Genomic DNA, 22,426 nt, shown 5'->3' with positions numbered 1-22,426 from the left:
TAGGGAGGTGGCAGTTTCAACAAAAGCTCTGGGAAGAGAGTAGTACACAGGGTCAGTATCATCCATTTTTCAGATAAACAGCGGAAACTGGTCATTCCCTCCCACTCCCAGCAAGGAGGTGACTGGTGTGATAAAACAGACATGCATCGTTATATATTATTAAATTTGTATGTTGCTGCCAAACCATTCTGACTCGGTCAACTTACAACCAAATAAAACACAATGAAATATCCACAGTAAGTAGAACAAAACCAAATTTAATATAAACATCCACAGCAAGTAGCACAAAAGCAAATATAATAAAAACTCATTAGCAAAGGAAAAAATAACAATAATAATCAAATAAAAAAAATTCCACATTCCCCATTACACCAGAACCCAGAATAATCCAAAAATATCAAATCTAATAGTAATAATGAAACCAACATACATAGTCCAACAGCCTCAATTATTCCTCACCTTCATCTCTGGATACATATATTTGTGGATAGAAGGCAGCCAGTGGATGGGTTGCTGTGAAACAAGAGTGCCTGGTGGGAAAACTCCTTTCTTGTCATCGTAAAAGGCTTCCAAGTGAGAGTAATGCCCTGGCATTTCCAACTGGTGCCTGGAAGGAAAGCAAATAAGCAAGACACAAGACAGGTGTTGAAAGCAGCCATGGAGTGGTGTCCTGATTACAGGACCGCAACTAGGGTCTGTGTCACCCGGGGCAAACATGGATTCCGCGCCCATTTTGGCGCCCCCCCAGCACAGAGCCCGGGACACATGCCCCGTTGCCCCCCCTAGTTGTGGCCCTGCCTGATTATGGAGCAAGCTGTCGTTCTCAGCTCCAAGAATTAGCTGCTCTCTACAGCTTCCCTTGTCAAACGCATGACTCCTTTCTTATCCATCTTCACAACAAGACTGACAGCAAGGTGGTCCAGATGAGGTCAGGACCAGGCCAATTGCTTGGGGGTTGGGTGGGTTGGTAGATGTGCTTCAAGTGAAAAAGACTGGGCTTCCCAGCAAATCCTCAGAAGGAATCACACATGCAGTATTTCTCTTGCCCAGACAGGTCTTGATCCAGAATCAGATTCATGCTTAAGCACACACCACCACATGGCAGGACTGGTTATATCCCATTTTCACCTGAATTTTGCTTATTTCTACTTCATGGGAAAATACCTTCATATGGGTAATAAGAGGCACATTGGATCATCACAGTCACAGCCAAAACCTTAGCAAAGATCTAGAAAAACTAACATGGCTTCCCATCATGAACTGAATACTGCTCCCAGGACACACTGAAGTGTTAGAACACACACCATCCCCACATGCTTCCTTTATCTAAGGACATACCTGACCTGGTTCTCCAAGAAGTGCATGTACCTATACAACAGAGTGTAGGAAGGAGAAAGAATGCCCACAGATTTCATCCGCGCGCCACGTTCCAATTCGCTCTCCACAGGCATATTGGCAAAACAAGCCAAACCAAAGCAAAGGCCTTTCCGGAAGTAACTAGAAAAGAATAAGGATACAACTTCAATAAATCAACAGACAAATGACTAAAAACATAATAAAGCCTGATGGCAGGAAAGAATGTGAAAACAGGCCCTGGCTGGACCAGAGGATTTACTGCACTACGCAGTTATGCCTTCGCTCTTCAACTATGGGATTGGAAGCTAACTTGCAACCTATCCTGAAGGCACACTACTAGCACGATTTCCTTATGCTGCTTTTTCCCCTCTTGGGAAGAATATCACTTTTTTTCAGTCCTAGCTTCAGTTCTAGGATTAAACAAACTTTATTTATTTTATCATTTATATAGAGGCCTTCCAGCAAAGAACACCTGCACTACAATATTTAAGAAGAGCAGGGGACCAATTTCAGACAGACAGACAGACAGACAGACAGACAGACAGACATCAAAATACCTAAGATAATCTATTTTGTTAAGTCTTTATTTGGCACCTAAAAGGTAACATAGTAAGCACAGGTATACTTTCTTTGACCAGTGGTGGATTGATAGCAGAGGCCTGTGGAGAAGACCATCATTAAACTACTGCAGCTTATGGACAACTTAGAGAATGAGTGTTCCTTTTGAGCAGCCTTTCTGAGGCTGGTGCCTTTCACATGTGCTGAGCTCCCACAATCACCATGGTCATGCTGGCAGGCACTTCTGGGGGCTGCATTTCCAACATTCAAAAACAAGAGACCCAACAGAAAGGGTGGGTGTGTTGTTCTGTTCCTAAAGAAAAATATATACTTGTGCAGAAATTCAGGGATTAGAGCATGGAAATACTGAAAAAAAATGGGTAAGAACTAAAGGAAGAGAGAAACAACAGTGATACTGTTGTGAGAGTTATTACAGACTACCCAGGCAGACAGAAGATATGTAGGCCCTTCTGTGTCAGATGATCAATGTTTCGAAGAGTCATGCAATAATGGTAATGAGAAATATCAATTACCCTGACATTTACAGGAATCTAATTCTGCCAAGAGGACCAACAAATTCTTGTCCTCTCTTGCCGACAATTTCATTTGTCAGAAAGTGGAAGAAATAAATAGCATCTGCTATCCTGGACTTAATCCTCACAACAGGGAGGAATTAACTGAAGGAATTGGAACCTTGGGAAAAGTGATTATGCTACCATTGAATTTGTGATATCGAGAAGAATCGAATAACCAGACTTCAGAAGAGTGGAGAAAGTGGCAATGGGTGATGATGACAAGTGGAATTTTTCTAACTCTTATTTTGTATTTACATTCCTCAGACAGGAAATGGAGCTCCAGCTGGTCATCATTATGTCACTGGGAGAAGGAGGGGACTACAGCTTGGGATAAACAAGGAAAGGATAGGAGAAAACTTGGGTAATTTAAACAAATCCAAATCTCTAGGACTGGATGGACACCTAGGATACTGAAGGAACTCAGGAGCCCATTGCAGAACTGCTGGAGGACTGGCCATGTCCTGGAAGAGAGCAAATGGCATTTTCACCTTCAAAAAGAAATTACATTAGAGGAGAAAATGTGGGGAAAACAAGCTGGCTAAATTATAAAGATTTGTTAAACTTTGAAGAGGGTGAACCTAAACTTAAAACAAGGGAACAGTTAAAGTTGGAAGGTTTTACATGTCATTGGTTTACATATGTGCAACTGTTAGAACGATTTAAAGTGGATAAAAAGAATTTTAAATTTGTTAATGAAACGACTCAGTTTGAAATGGAACTCTGTACAAATGATGAACATGTTATTTATTATGAAGATGTACAAAATGTTGTTACACATGAATTTAGAAGATGAACAAGTTAAAGAATGTATGATTAAATGAGCTAAGAATTTTGGATACAATATTATGTTGGAGCAATGGGAGAACATGTGGAATAAAGGCTTAAAATTTACTTAGAATTATAACTTAAAAGAGAATTTTTATAAAATGATGTATCGCTGGTATTTAACTTTGGATAAGTTGTCAAAAATGTATAATGGGGTAATGAATGTTCTCTTGGTGAAGGAACTTTTTATCATCTTTGGTGGACTTGTGAGAAGGCTAAAAAATTCTGGGATCAAATGTGTGCTAATATTCAAAAGATTCTTAAAGTGGACTTACAAAAGAAACCAGAATTGCTCCTCTTGGGTCTGATGGAGAAGCAGCTCGAGAAACAACATGGGACTTTGCTTTTATACATGATTACAACAGCAAGGCTTTTATATGCACAGAGATGGAAAGATCCACAAATACCTACAGTGGAGGACTGGATTATTAAACTGATGGGGCTGGCCCAAATGGCCAAGTTAATAGTGTTGATAAGAGAAAATACCATGTCTGGATTTGTCTCTATTTGGCAACCACTTTTAGACTATTTGCTTGTGTCAGAAAAAAATGAAGTTTTGATTTTGGGTTTTGATGATTAAATGGCTTGCTTTGATAGGTATTTCTGAGGTTATTTCTGTTACTGAGGTTTAACTACTGGTAAGAGATTATATTTGTAAATGCATTTATATCTGTATTGGAGAAGTTGGGAAGTCACTTTCTGTTTCTGCTTTCTCCCTAACTTTGCACTTTTATAGTTCTTCTTTTTTCTTTAGCTCTGTATTCTACCTTTTCTATATTCTACATTTTGTATTCTAATTATACTCTGAAAATTAATAAAGTTCTTAAAAAAAAAAAGAAATTACAGACCTGTCAGCTTGACATCTATATTGAGGAAGGTTCTTCAATAGAATATTAGACAGCATGTTTGTGAGCACTTGAATAGGCATGCTACAATTAACAGGGGCTAGCATGGGGTTATGGCAAACAGATCATGCCAGACTAACCTCATCTCTTTCTTGATAGAGTTACTACTTTAGTAGATCAGGAGAATGTGTGGTAGACACAGTGTATGTAGATTTCAGCAAAGCCATAAACAAGTTTCTCATACTAATCTCCTTAATATAAAAAATTATTTTATTTTATTTATTTACTTGTTTTATATATGGGTTATATGATACTACTGTTCGATGCACTCACAACTAGTTGAATGACCAATCCCAAAGAGTGCTCATTAATGGCTCCACTTCAACATGAAAGGAAGTCTCTATCCTGGATCCTATGCTGTTCAACATTTTTATCAATAATTTGGATGAAAGAGCTAAGGGGGTGCTTATCAAGTTTGCAGATGACACAAAAGTGGGTGGCTAAAAGGGAAGATTCATAAAATCTAGATAGGCTTGAGCAGTGAACTGAAATGAATAGGATCGAATTTAAAAACAAAAAGAAATGTAAAGTTCTGCATTCACACAGAGTAAAATATAAGCCAGCAGTCTGATGCAACTGCTAAAGAGGCAAATGCTATCTTGGGGTGCATTCATAGCAGCTGAGAGTCTGAATCACAGAATTAATTTTTCCACTCTATACTGCCCTAGTCACATCCCATTTGAAGTACGGTCTGTTTTGAACAAGTGGCACCATCTTGCAAAAATGACAGTGACAAACTAGAGTATGATCAAAGGAGACCTGCTAAGATGGGGAAAATTCTGGAAACTAAGTTCTGTGAGCATCAATGCAAGGAACTGTGGATGTTTAGCTCACAGAAGAAACAATGGAAGGGGCGATATAAAGGTTCTCATACAGAAGAGGGCCTGGACTTGCCCCCAGAGCAGAGGACCAGAACCAATGGGTTAAAAATACAAGGAACGAGGTTCAGGATAAGACAGGAGGAACTTCCTAACAATAGGAGCTATGAGCCAGTGGAAAAGGCTGCCAGGCATAGTAGAGAACTTCAGACAGAGATTGGATGGTCTTCTGTCAGAGATGCTGTAGTGTAGTGTTTCTTAAACTTTTTTCTCTCAGGAGCCCTTGACACTTTTAAAAATTATGGAGGACCCCAAAAAAGCTTATGTTTGTATGGGTTATATTTATCAATATTTACCATATTAAAATTTTAAATTGACATATTCGCTGCCACTGCCACTTCTCACGATTGTTTTATGGGACTTTAATATTATATTGTCTTTCAACATAGGCTGGCAAATAATTTTGACTTTGAGAACCTCTGAGAGGGCCTTTGGGGACCCCAGGGATCCTAGGACCACACTTTAAAACACACTGCTATAGTGGATCTTGTACTCTAGGATTCTATTAACATATCTGGAAGGCATTTTGTTGCTTTCAACATGACTTGGAAACAGACAAGACCCAGATTTGCTGTTTCAGCACTGGCAAGGTATGTTCCTACTGTACAATCCCAGATGCCAATTATATTTCAGATTAACAGCAGTTTCCAGACCAGTCTATTTCCTTATAAATCAATCTTCCAACGTTGTGTCTTACTGCAGGATGTTCAAGATATACTGAGATACAAACATTACCAGAGGCAGACACAATGTTTAACACACTTTGCTTTCCAAATTTATGATTTACTCCTATAAGAAGAAAGAACAGCTGTAACCAGCAGGCACAAGAAGCACTGGGGCCATTAAAAAAGTCTAGATGGGGATGTAATATAAATAAAATATAGAGGGAGGTTTCTTCAGATATCGATAGATGGGAGTCATTAAACCTCACCCTTTGGGGAAAGGTGAACACTCTCAAAATGGTATTATTCCCAGGTTAATTTATATTCTGAGAGGAATTCCAGTTCATATATCTGGAAAATATGTTTAGAAAATAAATTCTTTGTTTAGAAAATTTCTATAGGGTTCGATTCCAAAAATATCTTTACAGAAAATGCAATTACCAATTAATGAGGGAGCTATATCATCATGCTTACCTACTGTCGGGTATTAAATACTGGAAGCCAACAATTGGTGTCAATTTTCTGGTTTGGGCAACTTTGGAATATACATATATAGCATCTTTGGTTGGATGGACAGTATTAGGAACAAAATACACTAAAACGCTAGTAACTCTGGAAACATTAGAAAGTTATGGAATGTAATGTCTAATAAAAGAAGATTCAATCCCTTTTCCCACGCTAAAGTGACTTTATGAGGAAACCCAGCTTCAAAAATTGGGGAAAAGATGTTTATATGGAAAAATTGATGGAAGCAGGGATATTGACTTTGGACCAACTGATAGATGATTAAGATGAATTTTTAACATACGTTGTGTTAAGAGATAAATATCATCTATCAGGTGTAACCCAATGGCAATATTTACAGCTACAACATTTGTTAACAACATTGTTTGGACCAGCAGCATTTTCAGCTTATGAGACACCTGAGACACTAGAACAACTTGTTAAATCCTTTAAAACTAAAAAAACTACTATTCGTTTTTAGAGATATTTGTTTTCAATAAATCAATTTGATATGCAGATGCTAAGAAATGAGTAAAGAATTAGAGGTTCCTGTACTGCCTAGATAATGGGAGAGTCTTAACTTCTATAGCAAGAGTGTTAATAGACCTTAAACTATGACTTACACAACAAAAAAATAATATTTAGAATGTACTGGACTCCACTATGTTTATATAGAAAAGGACTGTCTAAGACAGCATTCTGTTGGAGATATAATAAGGATGGTGCTTCTTTAAAACACATGTTATATAGTGTTTTAAAGAAGTGGACTATATAAAATATGTGCGACAAAAGCTAAAATTTTCAGAGGATAATATTCTCTTGAATTACATACCTATTACATGGAATTTGACAACTGGACAACATAAATGGATTCTCCATGCCCTTAATGTGGCTAAAAGACTGATACTGCAGCATTGGAAAGATTTGTTTGTTTATTAAAGAGTTTTATATGGCCGCCCAACTCACTCATGGTGACTCTGGATGGCTTTGCCGATCGGAAGGTCAGCGGTTCGAAACCGTGCGGCGGGGTGAGCTCCTGTTGCTCGTCCCAGCTCCTGCACACCAAGCAGTTCGAAAACATGCAAATGTGAGTAGATTAATTGGTACCGCTTCGGCGGGAAGGTAACGGCGTTCCGTGAGTCATGCTGGCCACATGACCCGGAAGTGTCCTATGGACAACGCCGGCTCCAAGGCTTTGAAACGGAGATGAGCACCGCCCCCTAGAGTCGGACACGACTGGACTTTACGTCAAGGGAAACCTTTACCTTTACCTTTTATGCCTCCATTTAATCAATGGAATAAAGGCCTGATTACACTTGCCACCTATGAGTGGCTTGCCTATAGACTTTGTATGGACAAGTATAATGACATATGGAACTCATTTATACAAAATTCAGTAGGTTAAACAAGAATGATAGTTATATAAGTGAATTAGAAATAAATATATATCCACCTGAATAATATTTACATTAGATAAGTATATGTAGAATTGTAATTGTTAATTGTTATAATAATATATTATACTTTGTTTCTTTTTTCTGTTGTATTTTTTCACTTTTGAAAAGCACCTTTTATGCATTTTTTCTTCTGTGAATGTAAGTATTGGCATCATAATTATCTTGGTGTTTTGTTCCTTTTCTTTTTCCATTTCTGTTACTATTTTAAAAGCAATCGTCATCGTCATCAAGATGGGTACCCGCAACCAAGCCATCAAAGCCTTGCTCTTGTTTTTACATGCATCATGTGCATAGCACACATTAAAAAGGATGGGGCTTTGATGGCATAGGTGCAATTAGCATCTTGACTTTTTTGTCCTCCTTTTTTGTCCTCCTAGCATCCTTCCAATGCTGCAGGATCAGTCTTTTGGCCATATTAAGGGCACAAGGGATCCATTTATGTTCTCAAGTTGTCAAATTCCATGTAATAGGTATGTAATTCAAGAGAATATTATCCTCTGAAAATTTTATCTTTTGTCGCACATATGTATATAGTCCACTTCTTTAAAACACTATATAACGTGTGTTTTAAAGATGCCCCTGGACAGGCACCCTGAAAGGTGAATTTGAATCTGAAGAAATCACACAAACATGAACAGACTGCCTAGCGCAGCTTAATGTTGCCAGGTACAGGAGTGGGTGAGAGGCTATGCATAGTAAGCCCTAGTCCTCAGGGCTGTGCAAGCTAGATATGGTAGCCTAGTTAAGGCCAGCTGAGGTAGCCTTCCTCAAATCTTCAATCACCTATATATATAGCCTGGCATTAATGCTAAGCATATTGTGTTAATAATGAAACCCACAGTCCCCATTTAATTCTTTCCAGATAACCAAGGGATTTGTATAATTGAGTGGTGCAAGAAATCTGCAATGCACTCACATGAAATCGGACTGGATTTTATGGGATCCACTGGCCATAGATTTGAACTCAACACCTTCCAGATCAATGTCTTGTGGCAAACACCATTCAACCATATTACCTGTGCAGAAGGGAAGAAAACAAAACATGAACATGGATGCAGGTCAAGACCAAGGCCACAAAATCACACAGATGTGCCATTACTCTTCTGAACCACTGAAACCACAGTAATGTAACGTTGTCTTACATTATCAGTTTCACAGGGATAGCTGCTTTTGCCTCATAACCAAAATTCTTAGGGCACCCAGATTTGTTTTAGCTGAAATTTTGAAAGAAATTAATCAATTTCTCTAAACACTGTGGCTTTATATTTTGAAAAATTCAGCAAGGGCTTTTGAGCTAACGTTAGAGTCATTATAATTGCTTTGCTGTCCACCTTAAGTGCTCAATTGTTTTATGTTGGTCAGTATCTATCTATCTATATACCCTGCTACAGTCTGCCAAGAAAACATCACAAAAGTGGCATCCCCCCAAAAGGTCAGACATGACTTGGTGCTTGCACAGGGGACCTTTGACCTTTCTTGTTTTTCCCATCCATCCATCCATCCATCCAGTTTGGTCTAATGGTTAAGGCAACGGGCTAGAAACCAGGAGTCTGTGAGTTCGAGTCCCGCCTTAGGAATGAAAGCCGTCTGGGTGACCTTGGGCCAGTCACTCTCTTTCAGCCCAACTCACCTCACAGGGTTGTTGTTGTGGGGAAAATAAGAGGAAGAAGGTGTATTTGGTATGTTTGCCACCTTGAGTTATTTGTAAAAATAATAAAGGCAGGATAGAAAATAAATAAATAAATAAAATATATATCTATCATCTGTCTCAAATGTGCAAGTATTACCTAATTTTGCTAGGTACAGGGAAGACTAAGAGGTTATGGTATACTTCCAGACACCTACTAAATACAAGATTAATTCCAACCCCTTGGAAGCCTTACAAAATCAGACCTCTCCAATTTAAGTAGATATTAGACTTAAGAAACACCGTATCAGGTAAAAATGTACCCACTGAAGCCTGGTACTTTCTGCCCTGACTGATAACAGCTATCCAGAGCATCATGCAGAAGTCTTTCCCATCACCTGATGCTACTTGATGTCTGTTAGCTGGTGCTGTGGCTAAAACCTGGCTCACCTAAAGCAACCAAATCACTTTGAAGATACAGCGAAATTTTATTAGCATGCATACAGTATATACTGGGCTCCCAACAAAGCAGCCCTAGGCAAAGGCAGAAGCAGAGCTTATGTACCCTTGGCCTACTACATTGCAAAGGCAAGACAAAGAAAAAGGCAGACACAGTGGAAATTACAACATGACATTGGAATGTTTTTGATAAATCCGGGTGACTGGACTCTGTCACCACTCAGGGTCAATTCAGTTTACTGTGAATGTCTTCTTACAAGGGCACTTTAAGCAGTTCACGTGTATCGGGGGTGGGCATTTTATAGGTCTGATAGTGAATGCAGCTTACATGTGTATGGTGGGTACCTTTTTACTATCACATTGGAGATGCCAAGGATTGAGCCCGGGATCTTTTGCACATGTCCTCCCTTCTGGGCTGTGGTCCTTCCTAGGCATCCCGTATCTGGCTTGCAAAAATCTGAAGGACCACTTGATGGCAGCAAAGAAACACAGTATTCTGTATCCCTTTTCTGCTACTCAGTGATTGTCCAGATGTTTACAATCCATATATGGTAACATTAGTCCTTCCCCAGATTCATGACTGCTATCCCTCTGTGTGTGCTTGTTCTTTAAGTTATCACTATGGACTATGCTGTTACATTATCCTACCTCCAAAGAATTCAGGTACAAGTTTCTTCCTCCCACCACCCACATTATCCTACCCCCCGCAATCCTGTGAGGTAGGTGAGACAGGTGTATTTGTTTCTTATTACCATTTGTTCTATTCCATCTTTCAGGATGACAGTCTTCCTGAAGCAGCTTAAAAAGACTATAAATGATTGGAGTAAATATTATTTCAACAAAACCATTACTGTTATTTCTGTCTCATCGTTCAGGATGACAATCCTGCCAAAGTAGCTCACAAGCAATATTGATTATGTGCCATCAAGTCATGTTCGACTCCTAGTGACCACATAAATATTAATTAATATGAATCAACCAACTTCCAGGATCCTTCCCATTGGTGGTAAGACCCAGGAGATGGGGGGCTATGGATACAGAAGAATCTGACTGGAGAAGTGTGGTCACCTTTAGTGTTGTTACTTGCCTTTCTCTATGACCCTTCCACTGAGCAACTCATGGTACTGGAACATACATTGTTAAGCCGAATAAACCATCACTGACTGGGTTCATGTACTGGGTTGAGCCAGAAGCCATGTACTGTGTAGCACAATGGGTGGCCTTTTACAGACTATGCTAACTCAAAACCAAACAAAGCACATTATGGTTATCCATAACATGTGAACCCAGCAATGACTTTTCCAAGGACATCCACTGACTTGCACCTCCCTAATCCCAGTCCGACAGCTTACGATACCACAATAACTTTCTCTTGCACATGAGTAGGACCTCTGGATTACCCAGGCAAAGTAATGCTCAGAGTCTGAATATCTGAAATAGAGGCAACGTTCCTTTGGACCAGGGTTCCTCAACCTTGGCAACTCTAAGCTGTGCGGACTTCACCTCCCAGAATTCCCCAGCCAGGAAAGCTGGCTGGGGAATTCTGGGAGTTGACATCCGCACAGCTTAGAGTTGCCAAGGTTGAGGAACCCTTCTTTGGACTAGTCACCGTCTTTCAACCCATGCAAACAGCCCACGGTGAGGCCAAAAGGAGGAGACATCCCTGTATTTACCTCTTTGAACTTCCAGAGGAAAGCTAGGATATTAATGCTGAATAGCAATTAATACAAAGCTATCATGAAGCTAGGGAGACTCTCAAGATTTATAGAACTACATTTACAAAAAAGAAAGAAAGAAAGAAAGAGAAAGAAAGAAAGAAAGAAAGAAGAAATAAAATAAATTCAAATCAATCATGTTCACTGACCACCAGAGGAGGGGGAAAAGGAGGAATAGGATGAGTGTTTAGAATTTTAAACTGAAGCATTCTGGACTACAACATGGCCTGTCATGTTCCTCCAGGAGTTTAAATAAATCCTGAGGGTTCTTATGCCTGGTTAAGTAATGTCCCTGTTTTATGGAGAGAACAACCTCTATGAAAATATTTATCGGTTTTGATTTAGTGTATGGCACTAGCTTGTCTGTGGAGAAAATATATTTCCCCCCTCCAACTGGCTGCTTGAATATATTAGAGAACTGTCCCGTCCCTCAAACAAGCTTTTTTTTCCCCAGGCCTCATTTCAAGATATTCTGAAACGTCCTCTGAATACATTGGGAAGCCACTCCAACCAGCTCTCTGTTGATTGGGGATAATGGGAATTGTAATCCAATACATCAACTGGGCACTTGGTTGGGGAATGCTGTTCCACGGATCTGATGTTTCAGCATGCCATGTCAGCAAGATGTCTTAGGAGACAGTTTAAAGAGGAAGGACACAAGAGGCTGGCTTGTTCTGAATCAGATAATTGGCCTATTTGATTGATCAGAGCCCGCACTGACTGGCAGGATCTCAGATAGAATATTCCCTGGGGTCTGTTAATATTCAAGAGGTCAACTAGAGCAAACTAGGTTTCTCAACCTTTTTTTCTCCCATGGCCCCCTTCCAACTTGGTTTTTTTTCCTATGGCTCCCGTGTCCAGGTCCCATCAGCAATACAGACATAGGACAGAAACTGATGCATTTTCTGGCATCAACAAGACAGTATTTGCAATGTAATACACTTTGCTTTTCTGTGGCCCCCTCAGCATGTGCTGTGGCCCCCCGTTCCATGTTTTTCACCTATAGCCGCCTTGAAATATCCTAAGGCCCCCAGGGTGCCATATGGCTCCTGGCTGAGAACGGACCAATTATCCATTTATCTATTTTAAGGTGGATCCCTATTTTCATGAATTGCTATAGCTTCATTCAACTTTAAGACTAATCTTTCTGGATAATTCTCAAATATTACATTAGCCCTGTCATGCCCTAAGACAGGATGAATTGACTCCCTCAAGTGGCAGATATTAAGAGGCGCAGAAAGCAGCAGTATTGACGTCGGTTCTGCTACCAAATTCAATTGGTCTCCTAATCATGGAATGTTGCTATCTCAGCAAATGGTCCAAACTTCAGGAAGAAATACCAGTTTCATGACACCTTCCGAAATGCTTATCTGGTTGGGGAGCAGGGTGTTTATGTCATGAGTACTGATGGCGAGCAGGAAGGGGCCCCCATCCAGGGTGGAAAACGCATGCGTAGTACTGAGGAATTAAGCAGCCATTCAAAGAGACACAGATCAGGCCCGCCTTAGCCTTTGGGGTTTATATGTCTGGGTTTTTCCCACGCTTATTCAGTTTGTTAGGATTCTGTTTATGTAGCAGTAATAAACACTAGAGACCTACTCCTCGTCTCAGCGTGATTTCTCACTGTTAGGACAGTTTATTTGCTGACACAGGACTCAAAATTTTGTTTGCCATAAGTAAAGCAAATACAAAAGAATAGAATGGGAAAAGAAAATAGGACAATTATGGTTTTACTCATGGGTGTGGTAGCATCCTGCTTGAGCATTTTGTTGCTCCTCTACCGAAAATTGGACTCTGATGGGAAGGCATTAACCCAACCAGCTCAACTGCAGTCATGGCTTTATTTGTCTGGAATTACAATTACTGTATTAGATGTATTTTAGATATCCAGGAGTCCAGAGGGGTGTAAACACACATTCATCTAAGTGAAATAATCAAGAATAAAACCATCCATCATAAACCAAGACAATGAAAACACTAAGAATGCAACAGGTAAAACAATATTCATTTTAAAAAGGCAGTTAGGTGTTGGGGCACTTATTATCCTGCAAATGCCTGAGTCAACTAGGATATATAAACCAGTTAAGCTGGCTGGAAATCATTTGGTCCTGAGCATCTTATTAACTCATATTATAGGTTTTCCAACCCCTAGCAACCTTATTTTGAATTCAATCTTCCCCCATTTTGGCACTTGCTAAATGCCTTGGATTCCAGACACTCAGACACAGTTGACTGGGGATTATGTGAGCTGGAGCTAACACATCTGAACTCCAAACAAGCTAAGCAAGGCCAATTTAGGCACTTCCTTGGTTGCCGCTGATGGTAAAAGAACTACATGGAGGAGATAATAGATTACCAATGTGCAGATTCTTCTCCATCTCCCTCTGGTGCTCTGCCAGAGCTGTGATGCAGCTGGCAGTGGTGGAACTGGGGTGCCTTCCCAGATAACCCTTTCCAGGGTTCTTTAGCAGTGGGCAAATTGTGACCTGCTTTTGTCTTATGTGCTTGTCTAATATTATCTTTTTATAATGATTGTTTTTACTTATTCACTGTTTTTATCTCATTGTTGCATGCCGCCCAGAGTCACCTTGTGTGAGATGGGTGGCCATAAAATTGTGAGAAATAAATAAATGCCCATCAGGAGGCTAGCATGTGCGTCTTGTGTGGTTTTTCTCTCTTTTGGATTTTTCACTTATCTGAATGCGTTTGTGCTACTCTACCTTTTATTTATATATGTATATGTGTGTGTGTGTATACATTTATTTATGTATGTGTATATACACACATATAAATAAAAGGTAGAGTGTATATATAAAAGGTAGAGTGTATATATACATATTTTTATAATTGTGTCCAATTCTTGAAGATTGCCTGGACAAGTCCCTACGGATTTCTTGGCAAGGTTTTTCAGAAGTGGTTTGCCACTGCCTCCTTCCTAGGGCTGAGAGAGAGTGACTGGCCCAAGGTCTCCCAGCTGGCTTTGTGCCCAAGGCAGGACTAGAACTCTCGGTCTCCCAGTTTCTAGGCTGATGCCTTAACCACTGGACCAAACTGGCTCTCTACTCTACCTCACTGGACAGCTAAAGTGAATTAAATTAAAAGACGATAGTCTATCTCTATTTTTAAAACCTACCAAGTGCTAGATAGACTGCACCTGTCTCCCTAAATAAGAGCTATGCAACTTGTTAGCTGAGGGCCAGGTTGCAACCTCTTTTCACTCTTTTTTTTCATTCTTCTCCCTCCCTCCACTTCATCCCTGCCCTGCCCCCAAAGTCACTCCTTTGTTTGCTCTAGTATTTGGCTGGTCTGATCCCTATCTCTTCTTTGCTCTGCGCTCACCTTCCAGCCACGTCACCTCTTTCATGCTTACAAGCAAGGTGGTAAGGCAGTTTGCCATGCAAATAAAGATACTTTTGGCCAAAGGCCTTAAACAACTGCCTGGCCTTCTTGGGGAAAGAGGAGGCCGTGCCAAGTCGTATAGTACAAAGAAGGTAAAAATCTAGCAAACCAAGTCAGCTCTTATTTTAGCTGCAAACATCTTATGACTTTGCTTCTAGGTTGACAGAGGACAGGGGCAGGCAACTCTTTTGTGACCAGAGGCTCTTTTATTATTTTTTTAAATGGCTGTGGGGACATTATGATGTGCCTGGCCAAAACCTTTCTATGGGGCTTAAGGCACATGTTCTGCTCCTTAAGTCCTCCCAAGCAGCTGGAAACAGGCCCAAAATTGTGGCTCTTCTGACTTTTATAGAACCTTTGAGGCAGCAAAAAGTCCCATGACCTCCAGATATAAATCAACTTTTTTCCAACTTGGTTTCCTCCAAACTATTCAACTATAAGACCAAGGTGTTGTTCCATGGGTGTGTGGGGAGGCAAAGAGGTTGTTTATCTACTGAGGAAGTATCTCAACCACCTTCACTCAACTTTGCATTAAGATGAGAACATTCTGACAATTCCTTCTTTCAAGTATGCCAGTGAGTCAGGATAAATAACTTTGGGGCTGTACAAACAGTACACAAATGAGCCCTGGGTTAGTTCCTTCTCATCTCTCCTCATGCTTGATCAGCAAAAGTTCAATGTGCAGTAAAAATAGCTAGGAGAAGACTACTAGACAGGAACAAAGTTTGGGAGAAAAGATATATTACTCAAACAAAATACATATTGTCATTCTGAGGGCTGGGAAATGCAGTTATCGCTGCAAGTCCTGCTTTAAAAGAGAGCACTTAGATCAGCCTTTCTCAACTTTTTGATCCTGGAGGAACCCTTGAAATATTTTTCAGGCCTCAGGGAACCTCTGCACATTCAGGCTCAAATATAGGCCAGAAGTTACAAAATTATTATATTTGTTTCATGGGTAGGCCTGTATATATGCATTAACAGGGTTCTTAAACTAAAAATAAAGAATGAAACTTACCTCTTTAATATGAAGTTGCCCAAATTTGAAATAATTTTTAAAATACATTGTGATTTCCTAGTGATCTCTGGTGAAACCCCAGGGTTCCATGGAACCCTGGTTGAGAAAACTTGACCTAGATATTGCAATACTATTGTGTGACAACTGTACTTTTATTGCACTAGAAATATTCTGCAGAGCCTTTGCTTTGCACATCCTCTGAATAAAATGGTAGAAATTTTGCCCTAAGAGAAGCAGTGGTGTCCAGTCAAGTGCATCCTCTCAAAAAAGATATTGGTGATACATACAGCATATGTTTATAAGGCATAAGATGACTAATCTGTGGCTTCTGCATGACTTTCAATTAAATGAAATAGGAGAACTTGTACAAACTACAAATTTGTGGTCAGGGAGAATCAGCAAAGCAATTTTCATGGGAAGGAAGTCTGAGATTGCCACAAGCCATCTCTTATCAAAGAATCAGCAAAAGGAGAGAATAATGCACCTGGTAAATAATAAAAATTAATAATGACATTCACTATCTTTTATTCAGTTGGATATGTACTACTTTAAGTTGTCCTTTTGTTGTTAAGTTTAAATCTAGAACTTTTTTTAATTACATCCTTGTATTTTAAAAAAATATTCATATTTGCTTATCTGGATCACTCTACCCATTGGCTATTCATACAATAAGGGTGAGAGATATGGTTGTATCAGCCATATGGATACTCAAATGGGCATACTCAGCAAACCCATCTACATTTATTATTAATCAGGAAAATCTCTCAGGTGTTACTTCTTTCAAGAACTCATTTATTCTGCTGAAAATCACAATTGTAGGCAACACACTTCAAAGTCTTTTCCTGCCCATAATGCTTGGTCCTCCATCTCCTGCATTCTTCTTTCTCATCTTTTTCTTCAGATCTCCCCTTTTCGATCAAGACTGCGATACCAACTCTTATTCCTTTGCAAAACCTAAGCCTATTTGTGTTTACCTGGATACATACTTTCCTTCACTTTTCTTTCATCTTTCAAGTACAGTGGTACAATGGGAGTCAGGCCACCAGACTCAGAAATGGTGCTTCACCTGTTTTTCACTCCCTGATGTGGCCACAGAGGGGTAGTTGAAAACTCCTGAAGAGGCAGAGATTGAAGTTCCAAGAGAGGCCTTAATTTCCCAGAAGGAACTATACCAAAACTAATTCAAGGGTTTTGTAGGAAATGGAAAGAGTGGTGAGACCAAGCCACCCATGTATGGCCCACAGAACTTGTCCAAATGTATGTTTAGGCTTGGTTCTCCAAGCCACTTTCATTCATAAAGGTCAACACAATGTGAGATGCAACTCAAGCTTCCTGGAATGCACAGGAGAAAGAATGGGAAACCAACAATTATGGTGGCTAGTTACCCACACCAAATTTGTAATCTTTGTTAATATCTGCATTCTTTTTAATTGCTTTTGTGTATAACAGCTGTCTTGGTCACCATAGGTGACCAGGAATTTCATTCAGGGAGGGGGAGAGGGATGAATACTTCCCTTTTCTTCTGGCATTTTTTTTGTCATGAAAGAAGGAAAAACCCTCTCCTACTACCAAACAAAAGGGCTGCCTATGAAAAGACAAACTGACCTGTCCCCTTTGATAAAAAAGCTTTTTAATAGTCCTCCAGAAGTTAGAAACTAGATTTCCACACAGTCCATTGCTTAAACTCTCCTGTGGCCAGAATGGATAGAATGCTGACTACTAGCCTCATAGCAACATATTTTTTTTCCAGGTTAGCAACATATGTTGGCTTATTTAAAAAGCTGTTTGAAATGCAAATATTACCTGAGAGAATAAGGCCTATATCAGCTCTTTCCATCCTGGAGGCTTAGTTCCCATCCTGAGCACTTTGAAAATACCTGTCACTCCCACCCCACCCTCAATACAGCAACCACTCAGACCTTGTCAAACAGCAATTCCAGAAAAATGTGAAGCAATATTCCCAAGTCAAAAAATAGTAATCACAAACTCATTTACTATAGGTTTCATCACCATCACCATTCTGGGCAGATGTGTGGCTTGAGAGTTTGCAAAGCTAAGTGCTCCTAAAGTGAAGTGTTCATTACCAACCTTCTGGAAACCAAGAATCCATTCAACAGCTTCCCAAATGAGGTGAGCTGAAGACAATATGATACAGTCTAATATATGGCGATTGCGTTGCGTGACTTCATAAATAAATGAAAGAGCACTCAAGAACCTAAGATGATCTACTTAGTGGTAAGTATCTCATGTAAAGCTACTATGCAAATCCATTCATTTTAGCCACAATCTAACTCAACAATGGGCAGACACGGTGGTGGCTGGCGATGCTTTACATTTTGGGGAGGCCAAGGGTGATAATGGTGATGATGCCCAGTAGGTGAAGTCAAACCACACACAATTTTCTGGAGTTTTTTTCTCCCTGTACTAAGGAATACTTTTTAATTTTTTAATGTAATGTTTAAGCTTTGCACTAATTTTTGTGGGTATTCTGCCTTGAAATGGCAGGAAAAGCATGCCACCATTTTTTGGAACTGTGGTTGAAGAGGGCTGAAAAAAGGTTGCCTAACTTTAGCCTGTATAAAGACTACATTTTAAAATGATGTCATGCCACTGTTGGCCATATATGTTGGCAAACAGGGTAACTGCAACTGGGAATTCAAATTCCTGCCACAGGATGGGGTAGGGCAGAAAACAAACCCACATAAGAAAAGGAAGTATTTAGATGTTCTGAAGAGCAGCAAATACTGAAAAGATTTACATCACCCAATGTTGCAATGACGATGACTTAATTCTTACAAAAGGAAACCAGAGATAACTTTACCAGAACCTATTTCCAAACTTAAGACTCATTTCAGGAATATAGGAAGCAGTTAACACATACAGATGCCCTGGCTTTTCCACAGCACCTTCAGACAGACCCTTTTCTACATGTGTGCAATGGTTACATGCACATGAAACAGGGCAAGGCTTTGATCATGCGGTGACACTCCCACACACACACCTCCAGATGCTCCTGCTTCTGACTGCCTATATAATTGCCACTGAATGATTCAGTGTAATGTAATACTTATGATTGGCATCTGAGTATCTGTATACTGCCAACAGCCCATTAGGATTGAGGCAATGGATCAACTGCCCAAATAAATAAAAGTTTCTGGATATGCAGGAAGCTTTTCTTCAGTAAGGAACCACCATGACAATCTTTAAACTATTAAGACAGTGCTTCTCAACCTTGGCAGCCTTAAGATGGGTGGACTTCAACTCCCAGAATTCTAGGATTCTAGGAGTTGAAGTCCACCCATCTTAAAGCTGCCAAGGCTGAGAAGCACTGTCTTAAGAGATAAGGAGCAAAACATGCCAAATCAGTAGCTTTCCAAGCCCTCACTGTACACATTTCACAATGGTCTCTACTCCCATTGCCAACTGGTACAATCTGTACAACGGCTGCAGAGGTAACACAGATTACAAAGGAATCAAGATTTACCCTTCATGTAGCCTATTCCTCTTGCCAGGTGGAAAACTTAAACCAACCAGGAATCAAAAGCTTAATTTGTCATCCAAGCCAAGGCTAATGGCTTGTTACTCTTCAAGTCAAGATCACAAACCAGGGATTGTTCTTGGTATATAGTTCTTGCCTTGTTCAGCAAAAATAGGGAAGAAGTCACTGTTTGAATGATCTGACTATTACAGCAGCTGAAGAGGGGAAAAAAATTTGCTGGGGGGAGGGGGAACTTTCTTTCTGTAAATAAAGTATTTCTTTCTAATATGAACTGAGTTCCTGAAACTGGAAGGATGGAAAAGAGCAAGATATAGATATGCTACAATTTGCACATATATGCTATTCTACAAAATTTGTCCTATTGCCTGGATAAAAGAGAGATCAAGAATTATGGTGAGATAATTCTTAGTGATTTCCAGAAGATTGATTCCCAATGTTTTAACACTGGGACGCGGTGGCGCTGCGGGTTAAACCGCTGAGCTGTCGATCGGAAGGTCGGCGGTTCGAAACCGCGCGGCGGGGTGAGCTCCCGCTGTTAATCCCAGCTCCTGCTCACCTAGCAGTTCGAAAACATGCAAATGTGAGTAGATTAATTGGTACCGCTTCGGCGGGAAGGTAACGGCGTTCCGTGAGTCATGCTGGCCACATGACCCGGAAGTGTCTATGACAACGCCGGCTCCAAGGCTTAGAAACGGAGATGAGCACCGCCCCCTAGAGTCGGACTCGACTGGACTTTACGTCAAGGGAAACCTTTACCTTTACCTACAATGTAATCCCCCACTCCCCCCCCCCCTATGAAGCTGTATGAGAAACAGAAAAAAAGGTAGGGATGGAACCACAAGCAAACCACCAAGCTCAACAGCAGTTCAGAAAACAAATTCCTAGGCTTAGAACATACATTCATGCTTTTCCTAGGTTCTGCATTGTGTGGAAAAGCTCCCAAGATTCTCAGGAAACTTCTTTACCTTCAGCTGCCCTCTTCACATGAAGGTGACAGAATATGGCTAAATCTATGGGGAGGGTCAACCCTGCTACCTCTCTCTGCACACTGAGGCAACTAGCAGTGATATCATCTGAACGCTGATACCCTATTCTTTAAATCTATGTCCAAACCTATGTCCAGATCCATCAGCCTGGCTCTGCTGATGGATCTCAAGATTAAAAACCAAACAGACTGGACAGGCCTGGCATCTACTCATTCCTGGATAACCTTTTGCCCCAGTCCCCCCAAAAAGCATAAGGGGTAAGGGAAAAAAAAAAGCAAGAATTCTTCCCAAGGGCTAAGGAGGATGGAGCAAGATGAGGCCTAGAATTCTGGGTGTGTTTTGTATGTGTCCGAAAGTGCTCTCATCCAAGGCACTTTATCTCCCAAACATGTGGCCATTTGTGGGGAAGGATCCTGTTACTTAACTGCTAAGTTCCCATCTTCTGGTTAAATAAATGAGTTTGGAAAGTCCTGAGCTTCAACAGCTAATACATACAAAATAAGGAAGACCTCTCTCTTTGTGCAAGCAGATCTAAGACCCTTCAACGAAGAAGACACCTATTCAAAGAACTGCCCTCCATACATACAAAGCACCAAATGTATTTTCAATTCCAGGTACCAAAATATCTCAGGATATTTTCTAGGAGCTTTTGAGGCCAATGGTCCAACAACTCCCTGTAGAAGATGGACATGAAATAACTCCTTTCTTTCCCTACCTCCTAGCAGCCTTTTCCACAATAGGACCATGTCAATCTAAATCTCCAGCCATTAAAGGCTTGGGATGATGGAAGTTGTAGACCAACCTCTGGAGCTACTCTACAGGAACCTTCTCACAGATGCACCATAGCTGGATTTCTTGTTTACTCTGAGGCTACCTTATGTCCATACGGCAGGCAGAAGCTGGGGACATCCACAACTGCTCAACCTCTGAAAAAAGTCAAAGGCAGCCTATGCACCTCTCCGACCTTAAATATTAATCTCCCCTCCAACAGAAAGAGCTTAATGTGGAGGAAGAGAGAGCCGCACTCTGGAGATGGTCATGGACTCGGTTCTCCCAGACCGGGACACCTGAACTCCCATCAAGAAAGGGCTCTGGAGCAAAATCCGGGCTCTTACAGAAAACGCTGCCAAAGAGAGTTTGGTGCTGTAAGGGCAGCCATCCTTTAGCTGCAATTCTGGATCGCAGAGGGGGCGATGGAATCTCTCCTTCTCGCCTTCTCCCTCGCCCCCCCCTCGAAGGGAGATCCGGCTTCCCATCCCCGGCTTGGAGGGGCGCTGCACCGCTTACCCGTGCGGGGGTCGAAAGTGACCACGAACACCGCCACGATCTGGTCTTCCTCCACCTGCGCCGGTTCCTGCTCCTGGAGTCGCCTCCCGGGACCGGCTCCCACCGGCTCCCCCTTGCCGCCGCTCCTCCACGCCGAGGAGGAGCAGGAGCCCCCCCAGCCGCCGGGCTCGGCCGGCTCCGGCAAGGAAACGGCCGGGCCCTCGGCCCAGAAGAGGAGCGGCGCGTCGTCGGCTTGCTCCACCATGGCCTGCCAGCTGCGGCGCGCGGAGGTGAAGGGCGGCGCTTGAGCGATCGCTCGTCTCCGCCTCCCCCGTCACGGGCTGCCTGGCTGGGTTCCCCCGGCCGAGCAGCCTGGAAAGAGAAGCCGAGAGGCCCTGCTCGGAGAATGATGTCTGGTGCCCCGATCCTTTGCGCGCGCGGGTGCAAGCCCAGACGGATCTGGAAGGTGGGGCCGGAGCCTCTGCATGGCTCATTGGGAAGCGAACGCTCCCGCGTCCGTCGGAGTGGATCTGCCCCTCGAATCGACGCGCATAGAATCCAAGCGCTGAGCAGCAGGACCCTGGACTTCGGCCAGAAGTAAATCTCACTTCAGTTAAAAACAACAGAATTTAAAGTTGTACTCTCACTGAACTCAATCGACTCCGCTCAGTCGGATTTACGTCCGAGTAGCCATTCAGAACAGTTCCCTATAAGGTCCATTATCCGCTAAGCCTGCACTT

General features: G+C 41.3%; 1 protein-coding gene across 1 annotated transcript in view; it reads right to left on the bottom strand.

The window, feature by feature from the left end:
• The window catches only part of DENND11 (DENN domain containing 11), a 32,718-nt gene extending 10,736 nt beyond the window's left edge, over window positions 1-21,982 (bottom strand). The window contains exons 1-4 of the mRNA XM_063308997.1: window positions 21,708-21,982; window positions 8,637-8,736; window positions 1,339-1,497; window positions 460-607 (exon numbers count right to left, since the gene is read on the bottom strand). Of these exons, the coding sequence (XP_063165067.1) occupies window positions 460-607; window positions 1,339-1,497; window positions 8,637-8,736; window positions 21,708-21,951 (651 nt within the window). The 5' untranslated portion in view covers window positions 21,952-21,982. The remainder of the gene's footprint in view (window positions 1-459; window positions 608-1,338; window positions 1,498-8,636; window positions 8,737-21,707) is intronic.
• Window positions 21,983-22,426: the final 444 nt, after the last annotated feature.

Source organism: Candoia aspera, chromosome 7, assembly GCF_035149785.1.
Source record: "Candoia aspera isolate rCanAsp1 chromosome 7, rCanAsp1.hap2, whole genome shotgun sequence".
NCBI classification, from domain to species: domain Eukaryota; kingdom Metazoa; phylum Chordata; class Lepidosauria; order Squamata; family Boidae; genus Candoia; species Candoia aspera.
The sequence above is the reverse complement of the archived record's forward strand: the minus strand, read 5'-3'. Positions and strand labels throughout refer to the sequence as shown.